The sequence below is a fragment of the Vespa crabro genome, chromosome 2, assembly GCF_910589235.1.
Source record: "Vespa crabro chromosome 2, iyVesCrab1.2, whole genome shotgun sequence".
NCBI lineage: Eukaryota > Metazoa > Arthropoda > Insecta > Hymenoptera > Vespidae > Vespa > Vespa crabro.
This window is the reverse complement of record NC_060956.1, coordinates 9,407,999-9,432,998: the sequence shown is the minus strand read 5'-3', so window position 1 is coordinate 9,432,998 and position 25,000 is coordinate 9,407,999. Positions and strand designations below refer to the sequence as shown.

The following is a 25,000-nucleotide window of genomic DNA, read 5'->3' as shown; positions in this document are numbered from 1 at the left end:
TTAAATGGGAAACAATTAATAGGATGATATCGTTATCGCACGTTCATTAACATTGAACACATTATATTATAAATGTCATTGTAAAATTCATGCACGTGTTTAATATTAAAATCTCTCGATGTATTGTTCACGATAATCGCGGTATCGGTATTAATTGTTCTCTTGGTGTAACGATAAAAAAAGAAAAAACAAAAAAGAGAGAGAGGAAGAGAGAAATACATTTCGCGAAGTTTATATAAATCGTATCTAATAGAAAGTACTTCTTTTTTGGTAGAATTTGTTAATTTACGTAGGTTTTAACGATGAAACATAGGATGAGGGAAAGAGAGAGAGGTCTTTGGCAAGAAGATGGGGCTTATGGGAGAATTTTCCTTTTACCCCTTGTCCTCTTCACCAGAGATACAAAGCAGGACTTTAGTGTAATGACGCCGTAGCAATGGCGCTTACCTGCCTGTACTCGCTCGAATTAATCGCGGTAATCACCGGTAGAAGGGAGTCGAAATTTCCATAATTCTCACAATTCGTTTCTCCTCTGGCCCTACTACCTCTAATGCTACGAGCTAGAAGTATGAAAGAGAAGGAGAGAGATAGAAAGATACAGAGAGAGAGAGAGAGAGAGAGACAGAGAGAGAGAGAGAGAGAGAGAGAGAGAGAGAGAGAGAGAGAGAGAGAGATAGAGAGAGAGAAAGACAAAAAGAGACAGAGAGAAAGACAGCAATGGTGGGCATGTCATGATGGGAGAGGTATTCGCCTCTTGGTTCTCTTTCATCTCCAGTTTCGCGGCAAAATGCAAATGGTCGGTCGCATTGTTCCGAACATAGAACGACCACGGACCACTGCTGCTGACTCGAACGTACCCTGAAATATCGAAATATCATCCTTTCTTTCGATTTTATCTCTTCTCTCTCTCTCTCTCTCTCTCTCTCTCTCTGTATTTCTCTCATACCCACTCTTTTGAACTCAGGTATCTTTTGTTTTCATGAATTTTCACGATCGAAGCATAACTAATCCTTTTGTATGAACAAAAATCAAAAACTTTTGTATATTCGTTTTGTTCTTTTTTATTATTTTCGTATCGTATATATTATTTTTCATATATATATATAGATATATATATATATATATATATATATATATATATATATATTTATTCGTATTTTATTATTTTCATATTATTTCGTCTTTTTTTCAATTTTTTTTTTCGTATCCTCAATCGAAAAATACGAAAGGAAAGAGAGAAAATAGACCGGGACTAATATCGTTTGAAGATGGTTTTAATAAAGATGGAGGTTGGGAGGAGAAAGGGTGGAAGAGGGGCTGTTTTCGATTGGACTTCGCCGTATAGGAATTACGTGTGAAAAATGGCCTTGGCAGATCGTTGTTAATAACCAGCGGCAGCACTAAAATCAGATTTAACGCATTCCGTAAGCACCTAAATCAAGAGGGATTTCTGCTGCAAGAGCCCGGGGGACGTCGATGGCCCGGCATCACTAACAGCACCCAACAGCTTTCGAGAGGTTACCTTCGCACTCTCGAGCCCCTCACTCGCTATTCGTTAATAGAGATATCGGTGCGTTTAAACGTGGTCATTCTATATATGTTTACATGAGGTGATTTGAGCTGTGTTCTAATATCGTCTCTAAATATATATATTTTTTTTTCTTTAGAAATAAATTGTTAATTTTATATGAAAAAAAGTGTACCACACCTACCTCGTTCCATAAGAAAAAAAGAAAAAAGAATAAAAAATTAAATGAAGCTTCGATTCATTAATATTGGGACGACCAATTAAATCGATAATTATTTGTTTGATACTAATTTTGAAAGAAGTCTGTATATATTTATAGATCACAAATATTTGTATCGAATATTTTGACATTTCTTATTCGATTTTTATTTTTTATGTTTATTTCTTAACGACGAGAAAATTCTTTTTATCAAAGTGGACTTTTGAAATTGTTTTAACATTACAAGTAGATACAATATTGCGAAAATGCGATATTGATTATCGATATTGGCATATCGATGCATTACTAGGATGAGCGAGACGAGAGATTTTCATCGGCAAAGTTCATCGAATGAAATTTATTGCAGAATTGAGTGGTACAGTCAGAGCCATGTTTGCTTTCAATTCTTTTTTTTTGTGAGAGGAACGCGGCAAAGGTTTTGGTATTAAAACATCGCTTGAATATTTTCTTGACGAATTGTATCCCAAGAAAAACGCGATAGTCGTCGCATTATTTCGCGTATCATTTATTTCTTTTTTTTTCTTTTCTTTTTTTCTTTCTTCTTATTAAACATTCTCTTACTTTTACGAATGTATGAATATATGTCAAGGGTGTATTGAAATATTCTCTGTTATACTCGTCTTCTGTTTCCCCGTTAAAATTACCTTTGCTCAAGGCAAGAAGTTCTCTTTATGCTATCATCTCTTGTCTGTTGGAGAAGTAAATAGACCTTTTCTTTTTCGATTCCCATCGATTCCTACCATTTTCTATAAAAACTACGTAAGATAAAAAAACGCCAATGAAAATGATATTGTTATTATTTTTAGATGAAATTTTATTCTTTTTTACTAATTGCAATTTTTTAAATTAATCTTTGTTCTTTAATTATTAATCAAATTCGGAAGAATATTTACAATTTGACTCGATTAATACTTACAATCGACTTATGTCAAATTAAATCGATATTTTTGCTATTCAATTTTCAACAATTTGCATTAACAATTGAATTAATTTCATCGTATCGAACGTATTATTCATATTCTTTATCAATGATGTAGTATATATACATATTTACTGGTTTTATACCTCAGCGAATTTTATTCAATTAAGTTAGAATCAAAGGAAGAATTTGCGTTCATTTCAATTTGCGTTTGATTAGATTTTTCGATTCGTTACCCTCAGACCTTTGGTTATCCAAATATTTTTCTCTTTTTCTCTCTTTCGATCATCTCTCCTTTTTTCTACTTTTTTCTTTCTTTTTTTGTTTTCTTTTAATTCGTCGACGACAGAGTCGTACTATCCATCCTCGCTTTTTTTTTTACAAGCCATTCACCTTTTGTTTTCCTGTCAGAGTTACTTCCGGTCAAAGCGCAACGAGCCTTTGTCGTATTGCCATGTGTATGTACGTCTAGAACTTTTGTTTTTGTCAATAGTGTCATCGATTGCACGCCCCTATTCTTTTTTGCCACGATTCTGTTACTTCTGTAATCCGTCCTTGGGGGAAAAAAAAAAACAAAAAAACAAAAAAACTAATAACATTTCGATTAATTGTTCATTTGATTTATTAAATTTCATTTTATTATCAATCCTGTAATCATTAAGTTCTTTAAGGAATATTAATTACCATTGTGAATATTTTCAATATAAGATGATCTTGTTATCGTGATATTTTTGTTATTTAAAAATCTTTGAAAATTTCTCATAAGAATTCATCCTTTTGAAAATGAAATACACAAAGAAAGGTTAGGAGAATATATTTATGAAGCTTACAAATCTATCAGAATAGTGAGAGAGAGAGAGAGAGAGAGAGAGAGAGAGAGAGAGAGATTTTCTTTTCTCAACTATCATTAGATATTTTTTTCTTTTAAATAACTCTTAGTTGTACTAACGTTCGATTTTACGATAAGTTCCTGTCTCGTAACTTCCTCTCTTTATTTATCGTTAAGGAGAATTTCTGAGAAAAGAAAAAATAGAAAAAAAGGAAACAATAAGATACAATATTTGTTCTTTATATGTAAAAATCATCAAAATATTTTCAACTATAGTAATACCAACTTGTTCGTTTTCATTTTTATGGAAAAGAGGATATACAAGAAAAGTGAGAGAGAGAGAGAGAGAGAGAGAGAGAGAGAGAGAGAGAGAGAGAGAGAGAGAGAGAGACGGAAAGATAGAGATAGAGAGAGACACAGAGACAGAGATAGAGAGAGAGAGATAAAGATAGAAAGAGAGAAAGAGAGAAAGAGAAAAAGAGAAAAGGAAAGAATTTTGTCGAGAAGTTTTCCAATATTTCGCTGGTTTCCTACGAAGTAATAAGAAATGCTAGGTTGGCTGAGAAACGAATGTACATACGGTACTAGCAGTGGTGTCGTCTTCGTGTAAAAATGTACGAAGAATCCCATCTGCGGCTCCGAAGATCTCTCCAATGTACGCACGATACACCTTGTCTACGTGTATGTGTGTGTGTAAAAATACGAATATTTACTATATTAAAATGTATATATAATATATATATATATATATATATATATATATATATATATATAATATATATATATATATATATATATAATATATATATATATAATATATATATATATAATATATATATATATAATATATATATTTATTTATTTATTTATTTATGTACCGTGTGAACCACGAAATATAACAAGTTTTGATTATTCTGTCGTTAGTGTCTCGATTGAACATTTCTTTTTTTTGGTATAACACAGTTCAAGGAAAATCTGATGATTGTTATAAATTTCTTGATAACTTTATTGTTTCTTTTTTTGGTGATGTTTTCTAGGTTACCTTTGTTTTCTTGTTTTTTATATAGATGAAATTATAATTTTTTTGTATTTGTATTTTAGCGGATATTGAGATGATGACGAGTATTATAACAAATTTTTTTTCCATATGAATCGAAGAGAACATTAAAAATATATTTTTTTATTTTAAAACGATGTTCAAAATGAATGGTCATACTCTCGTACACGGCGGATAAATGACCGTTTAAAAAATTTTTGATCGATCCGGTAACAATAGAATAATTTAAACTGATCACGTTTCCAATATACGATATAAATCATACATCACGTTTGTATATTTTTCATATTTTATTATATATTACTTTATTTTTTATTATTACTTTTTAATTATTTTCTTTCCTCTTGTTATTTTATACATATCATTATATATATATATATATATATATATATATATATATATATATATATATATATATTCTTGTATAGAATATATATGTTCTTCAGTGTATGTATATATACTCTATACATTATATATAACCGTACAAATTTGCTTTATTTCTCTTCTAAAAGTATTTACGTCGACAACGTTGCTCGTTGAACAGCCGTACATTTTGGATCCTGAAATTCCAGTGAGATCTCGGAGATCTCTTTTATCTAAAACCCTTGAATCGGACAACGATTTACAGTCCACAGACTAAATTTACAACAATGTCGTATGCTCAAGAGTTGAATTCTGATTGTCAACTACCGTGAAACTTTTTTCGTATAAAATAAAAGTAAATTAAAAATCTAATAAAATCTTTGAATAAAGTAATAATGTTTTTAATTTTTAATAATCTAACAAAAGTATATATACATTGATATTATAATAAGAAACGTTAAAATATGAATTCTCTTGCATATAATATGTTTTAAATAACACAATTTGCAGAGTATTTCATTTAAATTCTCTGATTTGTTAATTTATTTAATGCTAAGATTTTTTTTTTTTTATTTATTTATATTATACACATTTGTAACTATTGTACTTAATAGTTAATTTTTATTATATTGTAATATTTACATTATATTGTATATTAGACTTTAATGTAGCAAATCCAAATAAAACGTCATATATGTACTTCGTTCGGGTTTTAAAAGTTTGTTGCATTTTATTTACCTAACGTCTGTGTTTGTCAATGGTTTTGTATATATAATAGGAATGTAGATCCTTGAACTTAAAGTCAACCAAAAGTAACTGCATAACGAGAGAGAGAGAGAGATTCGTTGTAATACAATGCTATACTTTCTCTCGTTATTGCTACATCAGTGTCGTCGCACATACTGACTCATCCTATCAGCGTGCCTTTGATCTTTTCCTTTGTTACAGAAGTACAGAAATCTTCGAGGATATTTCAGAAAAAACGGTTTGCTACTTTTTCTCTTTCCCTTCCTCCCTCTCTCTCTCTCCAGAAAAAAAGAGATAAAAAATAAAATTTTTAAAAATATATATCATCCTGATTTGAAAAATGAAATTTCATGTACGTAGTGTCTTACTGTAAATTCACAAATTCATACACACATACATTCGCACTTATATATATATATATATATATATATATATATATATATATATATATATATAACCGAAAAGATCAACGGGAGATAAATCTCTTATGTTGTCACAATTAATAATGGCTTTAGTGAGATCATTGTTAAGGAAAGCCTTCACAAAATCGGAGGATATTTGTAGCCGAACCGATTTTCTCGTGAAAAGGAATAGAAATGGATACGAGATAGAAACCATACATAAAGGAAAGAGGAGTCCATTGGCTCGAAGATAAACTCGTTTCTCTCTCTCTTTCTCTCTCTCTCTCTCTCTCTCTCTCTCTCTCTCTCTCGTGTTTACCAAGCGTTCTACTTTAAATTATCCGATGTACTCTTCCTTGAACGATAAACCTACGTACGTACTTACGGAGATGAAGATGTGTGTGTGTGTGTGTGTGTGTGTTAGTGTGCGTAGGAAGAAAGAGACAAAACATTAAACGAGTTCTGTTCGTAAGATAGAAAAAGGATGGAAGAATGTGTTATAAAATCGTCGCAATAAAAATCCTTTAGATATTACGATCATAGAAGGAATTGTTGAACTCCACAGGAAGGAAAGTCCCCTTATGACGTCCATTTGCCTTTTCGATCTTTACTCTCTATGTTCTCCTTTGAATTATTAAAATCAAATTTCGAGACATTTTAACGGGATGGACGAGTACATTCTACGAATTCGCAACTCCGTTCATCTTCCTTTACAATCTCGAGTTAAATCGTAAGCGAAATACTGCAGATTTTTCTTCTTTCCCTTTTTTAAAATGCCTTCCCTCTTTGACTTTTTCTTTTTTTTTTTTACTTTCGATTTGTTACTTTATTCCTCGGTTGTATCATCTATCAAAGGGTAAAGAAGAGGATGGTTTATTTCGGGCGAGTTGTAATTTAGAAATTACTGACTACAGCTCTACGAGCTCGTTTTCACAGTCAGAAAAGATATCTCTCTTTGTGTACCATTTTTATGCCTTTTCCCGTCTATATCTCATTCTTTTATTTCTTCGTCCTTATCATACTTCCTTTATTCTCTTTTATCTTTATCTTTTATTATTCCCGTTCTCTTTTTATTAGAATTTTTGTAATTGAGATGTTTCTTCTTGTTATATATTATCTTTTTCTTTTCTTTTTCTTTTTATCTTTTCTAATTAATCCTTCTTTTGATTTGATTATTTTCTACAGGCTTTTTATCATAAAATCTCTAGGATATTTAGAATATCTCGTAAGAGCTTCTTCTTTCTCTTTTTAGTTTCTTTGTTTCCTCCGTTAATTTCAAGGAACTCTCACTGATTTATCAAAGATACCTTTGTATATATAGGAAAATGGGAACGAAGAAGATTTCGCCTATATAAAATCGCTATTTCAACGAAATCTCGGCGAGGAGTACTTCGGTTATATAGCCCAGAAACGCTATATTTCCTGCTCCCTGTACATTTCTCGACCACGAAATTACGGGAAATTCGTCACCCCCTTGAAGCATTGAAATTTCTACTGGGGTAACTCCGACGAGTACGATGATGCGGGGGAAACCCGCAAACGGGCTTTCTTGCGACGTGCTACTAATCCGCATGTATTGTTGACGGTGTCTCACTGTGCTTTTCGTCCATTTTCTCTTTGCGAAATGATTTATACGTTCTTTCATATTTTCTCCTTTCATACAATTCTTCCTTTCTGTCTTTTCAAAATAAAACTTTTTATATTTGCTTTCTTTCTTTTTTCTTTTTTGTTTTCTTAGTGAGAAAGGACTTGAAAATTTTTAATTCAAAGAATACAAAATGGGTTCTTATAGGCTTTCTTCTTTTTCTTTTTTTTTTCCATCGTATTAAAACTCACTTTCAATTAAAATCTACTTTATACGGAGACGAGTTGTAAAAAGAAGAAAAAAATTGTTGTTTAATTTGAAAATATAATAAAAATATAATTAAGTTTTGCAGACAAAAGAGAGAGGATATTACTTGGATCAACATATTTTTATTCGTATTCTCAAGACGCAACACTGATGTAATAAATATTCGTTTTCTCTTTCTTTCTCTTTCTTTCTCTTTCTTATCCTCTTACTTCCCTCCTCTCAAACCTCGCATTTAGTAAATCTCGAACAAGCCGTTCGTTCTTCTTGAACTTTATTTGCAGCATGTCGGACGACAAAATACGATGTAAGCTCATTTACGCGGCACTGTTCTCTACGACGGAGCCTCACGGGGGATGCTCTATGCCAAGACGAAAGAATAACCAACCGCCGTGTTTCCTTGTCGGAGGATCGTCTTATCCGGAATTATATACTGCATAAATTTCTCGTCTCGTTGAGAGAGAGAGAGAGAGAGGAGAGAGAGAGAGAGAGGCAGACACAGACAGACAGAGAGACGACAGAGAGACGAACAGAGAGACGAACAGAGAGACGAACAGAGAGAGAGAGAGAGAGAGAGAGAGAGAGAGAGAGAGAGAGAGAGAAAGGGAAAGGGAAAGAGAGATGTAACGTTGTTACCAGATAAGCGCCGACATAACCTTAATATTTCTATTTCTTTTTTTTTTTTCACACGGAAAAAGAATTGTTTTCCCTCTTGTTTTACGTAACAGAAGTAATGCTTGTTCAGCTATTTGTTAGTCTTTATTGCTCAACATTTTTTTCGTAAATTTTTCAACAACAACGTTTTCTTATGATTGCATTGTAAGAGAAAGAAAGGACAAAAAAGGAAAAGAAAAAAGAAAATTAATGGCAGCCTCGTTCTAAACATTTTTTTTTATTTAAGATTGTCATCTACCTCAGGCATTGATAAATTCTATTCTTGCGAATGAACAGATATTACAGTTTCAATTGGTAACGATGGAGATCGTAAATAACCTACATCGCTTCAGTTATTTTTCTTTTTTTTTTTTTCAAAATGAATCATCCAATAGATTTTTTTCTCGTATGAAATAAGACTGTTATTGATTTTTATCAAAGTAATCGTTGGATCATTTGATGATCAGAAAAGTTGCGACATTTCGGTAATCATTGACAGTGAGATGGAAGCTCTCTTTCTCTCTCTCTCTTTTTCTCTCTCTCGCTCTCTGTTTATCTATACGCTCGAAGAAATCTGTAAACCGATGGCGTCAGGGCTAGTGCGAATACTCGGTATGCTGCTAGGTTCTTGGTATCAGGATCAGGTTCGAGGATGGATTTACGAAGCTTGAGTGGTTCTTTAGCTCCCTCAAGGCGCGTTCTAGAATTTCCTGTGACTTGACCAAGAGGATACTAGTTGTGTGACGAGAGTATTTGGAACCTGAATTCTATACTGTCCTAGGATTATCTCAAGAGAGGAAGAGATATAGATAGCAGAGAACCTTTGGCCAGAAGGAGGCATTAGGATTACGAACTCTTATGCTAAACTGAATCCGTGAACTCTATTCCATCCTTACTCCGATAATAACCTTCCTGCTGTCGCTTCTTAATCACTCAACTTGTTTGGCTCCTCGAAGATGGAGCTATCGTTTTCGTTCCTTCGAAGTTGATGCGTTTAATGTGATCCTCGTTTGCGATCCATCATTCATGTAGTCATGTTAGTTCAGTGAAATCTCCACTATGGTTAGTACTTTTGAAGTAGATTAAAGTAAGAAATACGTTCAGAATATATAGTTTATTATCATTAGTTACACTCTGCGATAAAATGATACGATATTTCTGAATTTCTTTTTGTCATTATCAAAAAGTAATCAAATGTGGGAAGGGTTTATCTGTGACTGTATAAACAGCGTCCATTCTCTAGCAACGGAATATGGAAGAATTGAGACAATTTATATCATTTTTTTCAGGAATTATACCTGTTTAGGTGAAAATGTGTGTGACAAAATCATAGGATGTAGGTGTGAAGGAACTAGAAGTTTTATTTGATTCAATAATGTTTTTTTCTTTTTATAACTTTTAACATCTTCTTAGGTAGTAATATATATGATGTTTTCATATTTTTACGTGAAATCGCATCCCAAACTTCATTAATCGCTATCTTCAATTCCACAATTGAATTGAATTATTGTCTACAATTTTTACAGATGTTACAATCTAGTAGCCCTTATACATTTTCGATGATATATCAAATTTGGGGACCAAATTTGGCCAAGACGAAACGTGAATGTTATTGCGTAGAAAATAATTTCTTATAGCTTTGACAATATGCACTGATACATTATTTTGTTGAAATATGAATTCCTGTCCAGAAATTTTTTCTGCATTCATTGTTTCCTCATCGATTAATATCATACATCAATCAATCTTCAATTTAATATCAATAAACCAGATAGTTTTATCTTATGGTTATATATTTATAGTTTTATCTTTGTATCTAATTCCTCCTCCTTTCATTTGATGTTTGATTTGAAAAACCGGTTCTTTTTTAAAATCGTGAGAATAACATGACTAACCGTCTGAACCATCAAGTGTAAATCTTTTCTTATCCATAAACAAAACTTTCCTCTACCTTTTTCTTTGTCCAAATTTTAATCGGTGCTTGATGTGTTTCTTCGTTAATGGCGGTTTTTTTCTTCTTTAAGTTTCTTGCTTTAAATATGTTCACACTGTTATATAATACGCTGTAGGATTCTCACATTAGCTGCTATTCTATTTTACGTGAGTCATACTGGAATTCGATGAAATTCGTAATATCTTTCGTACATCGAAATTATTCACAGCACGAGGTCGATCTTCACTTTTCCTTTCGCTATAATTTTTGGCAGCCTTTAAGTGATTTTTAATTTACGTTTCGACTTCTTTTTAATACTTTTGAAATTTCAGTAAAATCTGCTCCTCTTTGTCTCAACTTCGAAATTATTTTCTACTTCAATTGAATACTACGACCTATTTACGAAACTGTAAACTGATATTTTGCAATTTCGAATTTCAAAAATGTTAACACACTCTTTTCACTATTCAAGGATAATAATTTAAGTAATAATGCAACTTAATACTTCAAGAGACACATTGATAACTAATTCTTATATTACTGTTACAATCCTTTTGTCGCATTCGTTTTTCATATGAAGTCCCTTGAAAAAATATAAACAAAAGCTGTGTTCACATATATTAGTGAGAAAGGGGCATTGTTTATGAGTCAATATACAAAGTCACTCTACACATCATGTTTTTGTAGAAATAGAAAAAATTCAAGAGTGTTCTATCATTTTGTCGTTATTACACATTTCTCGGTTTGTTGTTTGACACATACATTTCTGACGATTTCTCGGGACATTTATTTGAACACTAATACTAATTTCCAACAGTTTATATAACTTAATACCGCAAGGATCTGCTATTTAAATATGTTCGAATCTAAAAAATATCGCTCTTTGTTATCGTGCTTGTAATCGTTTGTTGTTTAAAATAAAAAAAATAGAGAAGTTAAATATATTTGAAAAATATTATGAAAAAATTACTGGAAATGTTAAAATAATAAGAACTGTTTAAATCCATATATATATATATATATATATATATATTTTTTTTTCTTTTTAAACGAATATAATAAATTTACTTTAAATTTAATAACTTAATAACGCAATAACTTTACATTGAATCTAATAAAAACTTGAAATGTAATTAAGAATTAATACCAGAATTAAACGTATTTAACAATAAAGTTTTATAAAATTAAACGAAATTATAGAAACAAATTATCCAATTAAAATTTAATATTTAATGACAATGTTAATTTTAAATATATAATAACATTTAGGAAGCTTGCTCCACATTCATTTTTGGTTAAAATCATTTAATATTTTTGAAAAATTTTGTTTAATATTTTTCAGTTGTTCATTTTATGTCTATTTCATTTTATATCTTTTTTTTTTGTTTAAATTTTATCAGTCAAACATATATCTTCGTCTGGAAAGTTAATATTTTAAACCGTAAAGTCTCTCTCTTTTTCTATTTTTTCAAAGACGAGTTTTTTACATCCTCATTTATTAAAATATATAAATCAATATTTATTTTATTTTTATTTTTATATAAAATAAATTAAAAAAAAAATAAACGTTAACAACAAATGAATATTTTCCGTTTTATTTCTGGTATATATGGAAAATATGCGCTAAGAAAATATTTCATTCCGAAAATAAATATACCAGTATTCCTCAAGACTAAGGACATTCGAAAGGACTTCTTCCTTCACGCATTTAGAAAGAATTCCAACTCCATATATTGTCCTGCTTTCTCCAAGATTGCCTTTCCCAGGTACATCCATCTCACGGCTACCAATATCGCACGTTTCTCTTTTCTGCTTCTCATTTTCTCTCTTTCTTGCAAACTCGATACATTCGATATAATTCGAGGAATCTCCGGAGAAATTCAGGATCTCTAAGAGTAAATAAAGTCTCTCTCTCTCTCTCTCTCTCTCTCTCTGCATCTCTCTTTCTTTTTCTCATAGAGTGGCGCGATTTAAGTTGCACGTATATTCTATAGGGTGTGCACGTCGTATTACGCCTTTCATTCGATGTTCGAGCTAGTCTCGTTCGTTTCTCGATTCAACGAACGCTCGATCACGAACAATCGATAATCCCAGCATGAAATCGAGCCCGAGGGAACGAGAGAATCGCTTCGTCTCTGTCTCTTTCTCTCTTTCTTTCTCTCTCTTTCTCTTTCCCTTTCCTTCATTCTATTCGCTTCTACTCTTGCCTCGTCTTAGCCTTTAAAAATTAACCCTCGACAAGGAGGGTCCAAGGGGCAAGGCGCGGGATAGTATCCAACCAAGTAGAGAAAAGGGGTAAAAGCAGTGACGAAGAAGTGAGCGGTTATGTTCAAGAACAGAATACCTCGTCGAACGATTTTTCAAAGCTCGACCGGAATAATGCAATATACGGAATTTCACTTATCCTTAGACGTGAGACTTCGAATTCTACTGAACTGTTTTGATTTTCCATTAGAAATTACTGGATCACATTAAAGAACTTAGATCCTATTAGATTGTCATCACTTTTAATCACCGTTCTTCTTTTACTTATTTCTATTAAAAAAAAAGAAGACAATTTAAATATACATAAGTTTACGAAATCGCATGAGAATTGTAAAAAAAAATTTCACCTAATTCGTTTTATCGAATGATTTGCGAGATATTTTATACAAATAATAAAATAAATAATATTAGAATGAATTTGAGAGATATGAAAATATTATTCGAATGTATCATGAATGATACGATACAATACGATACGATATGATATAACCGATTGAAATAATACAATGTTGTTTTTGTTTGACAAATATTCGTTCAATGCCTTCGAAAGATAAACGATTTTTTAAAATGGCTCTTCGAATCGATATCCGCTTATTATGTTCGCTGGGAATTACGTGCCTCGGTTAACGTGAACATCGTCGTTGTCGTCGTCGTTTTCAATCGAAAGTGTATAGACAGTACATCGAACGATCGATAATCGCGGCCGTAACATCCAGCTCGGCGATGCGGCAACTTCTGTTCTACCCTCTTCCGTTCGTTCGTAGGTACCTAGTGCTTTAAAAATTAACCCTAGTTCGTCTCGAGAAAAAAAAAAGAAAGAAAAAGAAAAAAAAAGTACCAAGTCCCTCGAGAAAAACCTTAGAGTATTTTTATTTTACCTTTTGATTTATTTACGTCATCCAACATTCATACGTGAATACATGATTTTATATATATATTTTTTTCTTTTTTTTTTCTTTCGTCTTCCTTATCGCTTCCTTCTAAAATTTTTTATCACTCTGTAAAGGTATAAGTTCTCTTTGAATAATAAAAGAAATAGCTGACTAAATAAATTCGTGCTGATCGAATAAAACGAAAAATTTTTGTATCCAAGTAAGTATTTACTTACTTACATACAAGTTTCAAACGAGAAATTAAAATCACCGTGGATCGTTAACGAACCGTTAAATAATTAATCCTTTACTTCTACTTCTACTTCTACTTCTACTTCCACTTTTCCTCTTGCCGGTTCGAGTGAGATGAGAGATGGATTGTAAAATTTAGATTTCTGATCTCTCAACTCCGTTTTGAATATTTAATCGAAACAAGAAATCGAAGGAAATGTCGGGTTTCTTCGATACCATTGAATAATTTAAGTAGGAAATTGTTCTATTTCGTGGCGTCTAAGTGATTTAAAAAATGAATTGGACGAGGTTATGAACAAAACGGAAGAAGAGAAGGAAAATAAAGAAAGAAATCAAGAAAAGAAATCGAGAAAGTAGAGATCTATGAAAAGGAGTTGATGAGCGACAATGATGATTTCTTGGACATAGATGAAAAGCCTGAAAATTTCCTGTTCTTCCACAACTCTTCCGATACTTTCCGTTCTCGAGTATCGTAAATCTTGTTTCGAATAGTTTCTCTCTCTGTCTCTCTCTCCATTCCCATTCCTCGATTACACATCTTTCCACTGAATAAAAATAAAAACACGAGATCATTCGTGAAAAAGTCTTGGATTCGAGGGTACAATTTTTCATACATACTTCCCTTCTCTCCCCTTTCCTCCCTTTTTCCGAAACGATATTAGACAAGAGAGCCGAGTTTTTCAGTCATAAAATGAAACGAAAAAAGAACCAATACACTTAACCGGCTTTAAGTATTTTTTTCTCTTTTAAATATAGGATTGGTAAACTTGAAGTTTTTATTTATTGCCTAAATTTCTATTGTTCATCTAAAAAATTTTTTTTTTTTTTTGTTTCCCCGTATAAAATCTTCCGTCTTTTTTGTAAGCAGGAACGTATATGGACTGTAGGGATATTTAAATATGAGTACCTATGCTTTTATGAGGAAATGAATTTAAGGGCGTTCTAAGACAAATTTTCGCTAAGACAAAAATATCATCGTGCTTTTAGCAACAGTTATGCATAAGATATGTATTATAGGAGGCGCAAACAAAGAAGGATTTATACTACCATGCGCCTATAGATTGGTGTATGAGCTTGTTGGGTTTATACCGTACTTTCGAGCGTAACTTAACAATCGGCTTAGTGAGATTTAGAGTATTATAATAGTATTAGTAACCTGAATTCAGACTTTTCCATCTTCCATATTTGTATCGATTCGGTTTAGCTTGACTTGGTTTGGCTTAGCTCGGTTCGATCTAATTGTAATAAAGATCTGGCAAATTAAAAAAATTTGTAAGAAAGATACGCGTTTGAATAACAGATATTGGTTTAAGACACTTCTGGTGATCTTGGATTTTTCAAATTTCTCGAAATAAAGTGAGTCCGCGTATGAGCTGACTACTACTTTCAAATACGAAAAATTTGTTTACAGTTATTTGTTTCATAAAGCGCGATTTTAGAATTGATAATTAATTAGTGAATCACTTTTCTTCATATCGATTTTATAATAGAATTTCATAGGAATTAACAGTTTAAAAAAATCGATAATTAATCAATAAGGACTAAAATAATGCCGATGTAAACAAAAACAGAATAATAATGAACGCAAGTATTAAGTATACCTACACCTAATTGATGGTTGGTCCCATATTTAAATTATCAGAGTTCACGTGAGAAACCGTCACGTGAGTTAACAAATGGATTGCATTCAAAAAAAGAATTAAACCCTTGAAAAACACTAGCCGATGTTGATTAGTTATATTATACCATATTCATTTACATACGTGTATTATTTCTTCTTTTATCATTATAAATTATTATTATCCATTATATTATATATATATATAATATTGAATGTAAGTATATGTATATAATAATTAATAATAAAAAAATATATAAGAAGAAATATATACTTAACATATAATATTGTTTATTATTATTATTATTATTATTATTATTATTATTATTATTATTATTATTATCATCATTATTATTATATTTATTATTATTATTATATACTAGTAATAGTAATAATTAAAGTGGATTAGTCCTAAAGGTTAAACCATAAAAAAATTAACTCTGACAGTTTTAGTTCGTAGATAATGTGAAAACGAACTCGCTTTTGATTTTTATTAAAGTAATATATATATATATATATATATATATATATATATATATATAATATGTAAGCATTAATTGATTATTATTTTTTAAAAAAGAAATCGACAAAATCATCAAGTATTTACTCGTCATTGTAGCTTCTTTGTATGATCATAATGCAACACTGTTTACATGGATATAAACAAACAAACAATCAGGTAGTTCATAAAAATATAACACACACCACTTAAGCGTGTATACGAAAATCAGTAATGGATTTCACTGTAGATTTCAAAAGGCTTCATTATACCAAACTTATTTTTTCATGTAAAATTGTTGACAACAGTAATATATTTACGCCAGCAATGAATCCAGCCGTAATGTCTTGTTCGATTTTGATGAACATAGTATGAAATGTATATGTGTATTGATGCATATGTGCATCTCTCAGTTTTTCACAGTACGTTGCATATATCACTATTAGTAATATCTGCCCTTAGAAAATCGTTGGATACTCGCTAACAAAGAGTATGGATAAAGAACACATTGCCACCTTTGTTCGAGTTTAGGCATTTTTTAGTCAAGCATGCAGTCTCAATAATGTGACTGGCCGTGTTATAAATAAACAAAGTAGATGTCTAAGTGCGAAACGATGATCAGAACAAAAGGGGCACATAATGGATTGTTTAAACATTTGAACGAATTATCCTGGCCCGCCCCCGACCAATAAACATCTTTCCTTTCCTTTCCTTTCCATGCTCTGATTGTACTTCAACTCCGACTTTTCTATTCTCTTTCTTAATCTCATTATTGTCCTCGCGAGAAGTTTCGAGTATGACAATGGCTATAAGAAAAAAGCAATCGGCCAGTAAGTCAGTCTATTTATCGTTACGAGTAATAAGCATTAAATCTGTTCTGTTACTTACCATAAACTATACTTTCAATTATATTTCATATTACACTTTATTACACTTTACCATATTCGACAATAGTTTCATTTTAAAGATCAATGTTTTAAATGAGAGATCAGCTGTTTCGAATTTTTATAAAAGTTTTGTTTTCTTAGAAAAAAATTATGCCAAAAATGTTAATTCTTTTTTTACCAGAATAATTCTTGCATAGAGAAAAGATTTTTCCATAATTTGGAAAAGCCAATTCCTTATTTAAACCTTCACCTTTGAAATAAGACTTTGTTCATCAAAATTATTTTTACAGTTAAAAACAAAATTTTTTAATTATTTTTAAAATTATAGTCTTTCACTTAAGGAATACGTGTACCTGTAATTAAACTAAGATGCTCTATAATGTATGCTCATTTTTATCGCTATAAAAAAAATGTTTTAACACTTATCAATAGAAAAAAGAAAATAATTTGTTTGCTTTTATAATTTTATATGACACATTCATATACACACATACATGTACATTTTTATAATTACTATGTGATCAATAATATCATTTAATATATTAATAATAATCTTTTTCCTGTGTATGACAGTCTTAAAATTATCAACGTTATTACATTTGCTGACACAAAATTAATGAAAGATTTATTAATCGCAAATGGACTTCGTGACTTAACGGATGACAAAAGCAGTTTCAATGATACGAATGAGCCACTCGAAACTATATGTAAAGTGCTAGAAATGCATAAAGCACGATTACTACATGAGTTTCTAAGCAAAATCAACTGTTTGTTATCGGCGAATTGCCAAGTTTGCTCTTTGAAATTTAATGCTGAAATTGTTTGTATTATCCGTTGGCGGTTTAGATATTTAACAATAAGCTTATTTCTTGAATATAACAAAGGAAACATAATATCCTAGTGAAATAGATCTTTTACAAAATAAAAGAAAAAGAAAAAGAAAAAACTGGAAGAAAGGAAAAAGGCAAGGGGAAAAAGGAAAAGGAAAATTTCACATCATAATTTAATATTTTCAATTAATTTGATTTTAATGATTGCATCGATAAGTGGAATATCATGTAAATCTTGTATGAAATTTTATACAGAGAAAGATATGAATGAATATTCGATCTTAGAAATTAGAAAATTAGTAGGTAACCAAATAGAAGGTGACCAAAATTAACTAGACACGTCTAATCGAATTTATCGTCGTCTAGCGGATGAAGGGATGTCTCTCTCTCTCTCTCTCTCTCTCTCTCTCTCTCTCTCTCTCTCTTTCTCTTTTCTACTCCTAGAGAACATGAAGAGTAGAGTAGTCGGACGAAGACTAGGAGAGATCGGGTCAACGGAAGTCAAAGTGAAGATTCTCTTGGCCGTTTCTGGAGGCTCTAGAGGCGATGTTTTGCTTGAACGAACGGCAGACTATATTCACTTTCGAGGGTTATCAGGAGGTCCCTTGGGAGAGAAGAGAGAGAGGGTCGCTTTGTCCGGCAGGTCCCATATTTCAAGAGAAGCTCGTTGAAAAGCCCTGTACGGTGTAGGTAGAGTACGTGTTCGTGTCCTCCTCGTCGTCTCTATATCTCTACGAATTCGGTCCATGAAGCGTGCACTAACAGTTGAGAGAGAGAGAGAGAGAGAGAGAGAGAGAGAGAGAGAGAGAGAGAGAGAGAGAGAGAGAGAGAGAGAGAGAGAGAGAGAGAGAGAGGGACAGAGACAGAGACAGAGACAGAGACAGAGACAGAGACAGAGACAGAGACAGAACAGAGACAGTCAAACAGACATATAGAAAGAGAGAGAGAGAGAGAGAGAGAGAGAGAGAGAGAGAGAGAGAGAGAGAGAGAGAAAGAGAAGGCCATTTGTCAAATGGTCTTCTCCTCGTCTTCCTTCTCGTTTTCCTCCTCCACTTTCTCCTCTTTCTCCTCTTTCTCCTCCTTCTCGTCCTTCTTCTCCCTTAGCTATTCCACTCGTTTTTATATAATAGCCGTAACCCAATGCCATAGCCTCATTCGTTTCTATTCTGAATATCTCAACGACACTACCCATCACGTTAGCCTATCGAACTTCTGCGCTTATTAATTCTCCTCTATCCTTTTTCCTGTTCGTGACATATCCCTTTATTTTGTTCGTTGTTTTTAGTCAGACATTTTTTCTTTTTTTTTTTGTTCTTTTAGCTTTTAGAGGAGGACGTAGAAGATTATAGTTAACGACATATAATCCATATCACATTCTGGAATTTCTTCGTATTCTTATTTTGTCTTCGATTTAAAATCTTTTTATTATGTAACAATATATTATGTAATACTCGAAATGAACGTGTACATAGGAAGAAACGATTAATGTCTATTTAAATTTAAATAATGATTTTTATTCCTTTATGGTTATTATTAATTTCATCCTTAAAATTTATTTCGTTAAAAGGAGCTGTCCAAGTCAAGGATTAATCAATCAAGATTTGCATTATAAGTTGACTCAAGAGAGAGAATCCGCCTATGCCATTGCTTTCTGGGGTATGCAGTCTTCAGAAAGATGAAAATGATGAGAATCAAGCATAGACGATAAAGGGGCAAGGAAGTACCAGGCTATTAATTGATCCCTTGGTTCTCCTTTAGAACGTTTGCTCGTTCTTCAGGTGGAAGATATTCGCGGTGACGTTAGACGTTGAATTACGTTTGATCCGACATACATTCAAATAATTAGGAGAGCGATGTAATTTACAATGCTTCCTCAAAGCATTTTTGATTTACATTTACAGATATATATACATATATATATATATATATATACATATACATATATATATACATATACATATATATATACATATATATACATGTATATATATATACATATACATATACATATATATATACATATATATACATGTATATATATATATACATATACATATACATATATATATATACATATATATATACATATACATATATATATATACATATATATACATGTATATATATATATATACATATACATATACATATATATATATATTTCTGTAAAAGCGCGCGCGCATGCACACGCACACAGGAAGATCTGGCCATTCTTACGCCTTCCACGAAATGAACTATCGATTTTGCATAAGTTATAACGAGGGAAAACACATTCGGCTGGGTGCCAGTTTTCCATGGAATGCGTGTGCAAACAGAGATAAACGTGCCGATGGTTTTCCACGGAGAGAAAAGGTCCACGAGAGCGTGGAAGCTGTGGAGTACAGCTCTTGATGTCAATGGTCGAACGTGGAGGAGTGGGAGAGTCGGGTAATAGTAGTAGAAGTAGTAGAAGAGAAATGAAAAGAGGTGGATATATCTAGCTTGATGGAGCAACATATAATATTTGTTATTCTTTATCATTGTTAATCCCACGGTTATTCCCCTGATGATTACATCTCACACTATTCTTTCCAAATTCGAAATTACGAGCACCTGTTAATTTATTGATGGATAGATGGATGGATGGATGGATGGATGGATGGACGGGTTGAATGGATTCATGGATGGAGAGAGATAGGGGGGGGAGAGGGGGGAGAGAGAGAATAAAAAAGTGGTTATATCTCTGTTAATTAGAAGTTACCAGTTAATTTATTGCGAAAATTTATTACGCACTTATATAATTCTTTTTTCACTGTTTGAATCTCAAGAAACGTGTATTATATTCCTTTAATTTCTCATTGGTAATACATTTCTATCATTTCTTTTTTTTTTTTTTTTTCATTTTTTTCAAAATAGAAGCAGATATATTCGAGACGAAATAAATAAACTTCATAAAATTCAAGAAATTAATTCGCGGCGTTATCAAGCACGAAGCCAAATCCCTCTCGATATACTACGTATTAACGCAAAGTATTAACCGTAATTTTATGAACCCATAGGAATTTGCGATATATTAACATGGATTTTCTTCGAAAAACGTTTTCAAAGAGCATTATCATTTGAATATTTCGTCGGCAAAAGTTTTGCTGAAACGCGACGAAGAGAAACAATATCAAAATTTTAATATCATTGATCCACAATTATAATATCGACTTTGAATATTATTGTTCTTGTTATTGTTGCCATTATTGTTGTCTAATCTAATGGATATGTGAATGAAAGTAAACAAAAAAAAAACGAAGGAATAAAACGAAACTCCAGAATCCTTTGTAATCATTTTATAACGCCACTATTCGACTTTTCTTCCGACTTCGATCGTTGTCTGTTCGCTTTCATTTTGTTCGTTTGATCTTATAAATTCTTGTTTTTATTTATTTAGAAGCTTTCTCTCTCTCTCCCCTCTTATTTAAACTTTCCCTTTCTTTTTCTTTTAATCATAGCAACAATTGGCCGGATCTTTCGTTTTATCTTCCCTTTTTTTTTCTCAACACTTAACGCAATCCTATATGACCGTAATTTTTTATTACAAGTTTTGTGCCACGCAATTAGTATAATTTTTAGGTTAGCATCTTGAACAACCTACTGTTCGTAGTTCCGTATTTAAATTCTTAATTGTAGTACGTTAGCGAGATTTGCATTTATTAGATTCGGAACACGTTAATTTGGTAAAATTGTAATCAAAGGCAATAATATCAGTACAATAAACAATACAATTATTGGCAAGTTTATATATATATATATATATATATATATATATATATATATATATATATATATATATATTAATTGACAATTATTTTTTCGAAAATTGTAATTGTATTGTACAAGTTTTTTTTTTTCGAGAGATGTTTTTCAATACACCTAATAATTTTTTGTTTATTATTATATTATTATATCATTATATTTATTATTTTTATTATGTTATATTGTGTGTATATATAAGATTATATTATTATAATAATACGTAAATGTTGGAAAGAATAATTTTATTATAATATGAATTTATGAAATAGGTTTTATTAAAAATTTAATAAAACTCCAGTTCAGAATTTTAGAAACCTTTTTAGAAACTTAAAGCCATATTAAGAGTTTTTAGAAATAAACGATACTAATATTTTCGGATTAAAAGTTCTAATGTTTCTCCACTCTAGTTTTCCGTGAACATTTAAAAATATTCTAGTTTTATAAATAGAATATATTTATTTAAGGAGAAGTGGGCTAATGATTTGTTGGATTTTTGTAATAATTGAATAAGTTTCTTATTTGATTAACGAAACATTCGCAATTTACGTGGCTTCGAAACAAAAGTTTCCTTATTATATTTAACTATATAGTACTTGTAAAAATAATAGAAAAATTTTTAACGAATTTTAATTTATTAAAATAAATAAGAATCATGTCTGTCAATTTTTAAGATAATCATTAGTATTAATTATAAAAATCCTTATCTCCTTTATATAAATACATATATCTTATATGAATCAATATATTTCTGAATCGGTTGGATTGTTTTAAAAATTAAATTCTTCATTCATTTTTATAGTGAAAATTATATTAAGTAACATATTCGATAAATATCTCTTTAATCAATTTAATTATATTTTCAATTCATTCACACAATATTTCGTACAGTTGTAGTCTATATTAAATGAACATGATACTACAATTCAAGTACTAGAATCGAACGGGATGTAAATGATAAAACAGGTTGAAGGTATTGGCTGTGGTAATGGTGGTAGTATTGGTGGTAGTAGTAGAAGTGGTATATCGTTTGTATGGTTAGAGGTGGTTGAGTCTGGAGGGTGAAAATAGGAGGTAACGGACAATGAGAGAGATGCAAAGATGTAAATTATAGTGGCATGTTAATAGGACGAAATGGTAGCGCTAGATCAAATATAATATTAGCATCATGAATTATATGTCGAATTCCTCTTTCCTTCTTCTTTTGTGCCTATATTATTTTTCGTAATCATATGACAACAATTTAATTATCGATCATGTTACGAACTATCTGATTTAACCGTAACAAATACTGAATATATATGTATGTAGAGATATATATTATATTATACATAAATATCTACTCATATATCTTATATTTATTATATTTCTTTCGTTATAAAATAATCGTTGGTATAATTGGATCGAAGTTCCATTAAATATTAATCGATTATGTTCGTTCGATAAATATTTGGCAGTTTTGTTAATCCGTTAACTGGAGAAAATGGATTAATTAGTCACGAATTTTTCTCTTTTCTCGCAATTAAAAAATAAATAAATCATTGGTATCACTCTTTCATACTTCTACATCTAGTAGGAAAATGTTATTTTCAATTTATCTGTTTACTATTCATTAATTTATCAGGAAGCCCCAGTTTTTTATTTTTCAGTATTTTATTTTTAAACGAAATAAAGTTCATATAATGAGACTCGTTAATCGAAGATCTCCTCGTGTGATAGATTAATTAAACTTTTTATGGTATTTTCCGACAGAATAATCTAAGGGAAATTTTTTCGAATATCTTTTGGCCCTTTAAATCGTACTTCATAAATTTTCTTATTTTTTTTTTTTTTTTATTGTTAAATATGTATAATATCTAAAAGTAAATATATATTTTAAATGGTGAACAAGACATATAGACTACAAATTTATATGAAAGATTTATTTCTTATTTTATACATTTCTCTCCTCCTATAAAGAAAAATTTTATAGAATTTAATTAATGTAATTTTTAAACTAATTTTTCTAGTCAATAATATGTATTTTATTCTAAATTTTTTATGTAAATTAAATTAACTTTTTGAATGGATTTTTATTAGAGCTATCAAATGTACATTACACTGATGATCCCTTATTTTATGACTATATATATCATCTATATTAAATTTATTAAATAACATAATAGAGACAGAGAGAGGAAGAAAGAAATTTAAAACAATATATATACTTATTATTATTCTAATATGTGGAAAAATACATACAAAGATTTACGAAATTTATAGAAGAATGATATAAAAGAATTAAAATCTATGTTTGTTCTAATTATGAGACAAAATTTATTAATGAATAAAATGTTATTTAACATTTTAACAATTTATTTTGCATACGAACGAAGATATCGTGTATTTCATTCTTTCGTAGTCTTCTTATTTGAAGACCAGTAATTAGTTCAAACATTTATGTCTTCGATCAATCGTTAAAATAGCTCTTTCGAATATAATATTGAAATTTATATAAGCAATAATTGTTTGAATTAAAGTACATTTTTAATTAATCATCCGACGAATTTAATCCTAAAATAGAGTCGATGATTAATGTTCTATATTTATGAAATATTCCAAATTATTAGTACAAAGATATATATATATATATATATATATATATATATATATATATATATGTATATATATATATAAACAAAGTATTCTATATAATTGGAACAGACTATATTTCTTAAACGGTTGAGAATAGAAAAAAATATTATAGGTCAAAGTTAAATGGTATCAAACGATGTATAATATGTAAATAATTTTACGCACTTTTATGCATCGGTATATCAGAAAAATGCAAATGCCCTTTTATTTTAATGAAAACCTATATCTTCGACCATATTAGTTGCTGCAGTTTTTTTATGTTTTTTATAAACATATTAACATACATATATCCTAAATGTACACGTTAGGAAATTATTGTAATCACATTTTTCTGAATTATATATATACGACCAATAGATATTATTGATTCTAATCGTGATCTTTTCTGCTTTCTGTTATAGGTAAGTAAAAAAAAAAAAGCGAATAAAAATTTGAGGACGTCTGGCATCACTTCGATTCAACCGACGCGTTTCGAAATCTCATCCGATCGAACGTGCCCGGAAAGAAAGAAAAGGAACGCTATTCTTTACGTCTTTACGGTAAATGGTGATACGCATGGAAAGCAGATCGAGATATGCTTCTCGTCTCCGACATATTTGAACTTGGCACACTGGAGGAATCGGTGAGGAAGGGGAATAATAAAAAGTAACTGTTCCCTTGGCCGATCCCATAAATGACCTCGAGCACGTAATAATAAATTTTCAAGCATGATTTTTCAACATTGGAATACTGTTTAACCGATCGTAAACCGTGATTTTGAATAAAACTAGTCAAGAATATTATTTATTAATCGATCATCATTTTCGTTGTTTTAAATGGATTCCTTTTTATTTTTTATTTATATTTATTTATTATTTCCTTTC

The 25,000-nt window shown here is 30.6% G+C and overlaps 1 protein-coding gene across 8 annotated transcripts in view; it reads left to right on the top strand.

The window, feature by feature from the left end:
- Positions 1-25,000, top strand: part of LOC124421713 (prolyl 4-hydroxylase subunit alpha-2) — a 309,909-nt gene that overhangs the window by 148,899 nt on the left and 136,010 nt on the right. For 3 of the 8 annotated variants that reach the window (XM_046957211.1, XM_046957215.1, XM_046957219.1), the window contains exon 2: positions 24,539-24,759. The exons of 4 other annotated variants lie outside the window; for them this stretch is intronic. In XM_046957211.1, the coding sequence (XP_046813167.1) occupies positions 24,712-24,759 (48 nt within the window). In that variant the 5' untranslated portion in view covers positions 24,539-24,711. Of the gene's footprint in view, positions 1-24,538; positions 24,783-25,000 lie in introns of all 8 variants that reach the window. One more of the 8 variants, XM_046957212.1, reaches the window with a different exon arrangement.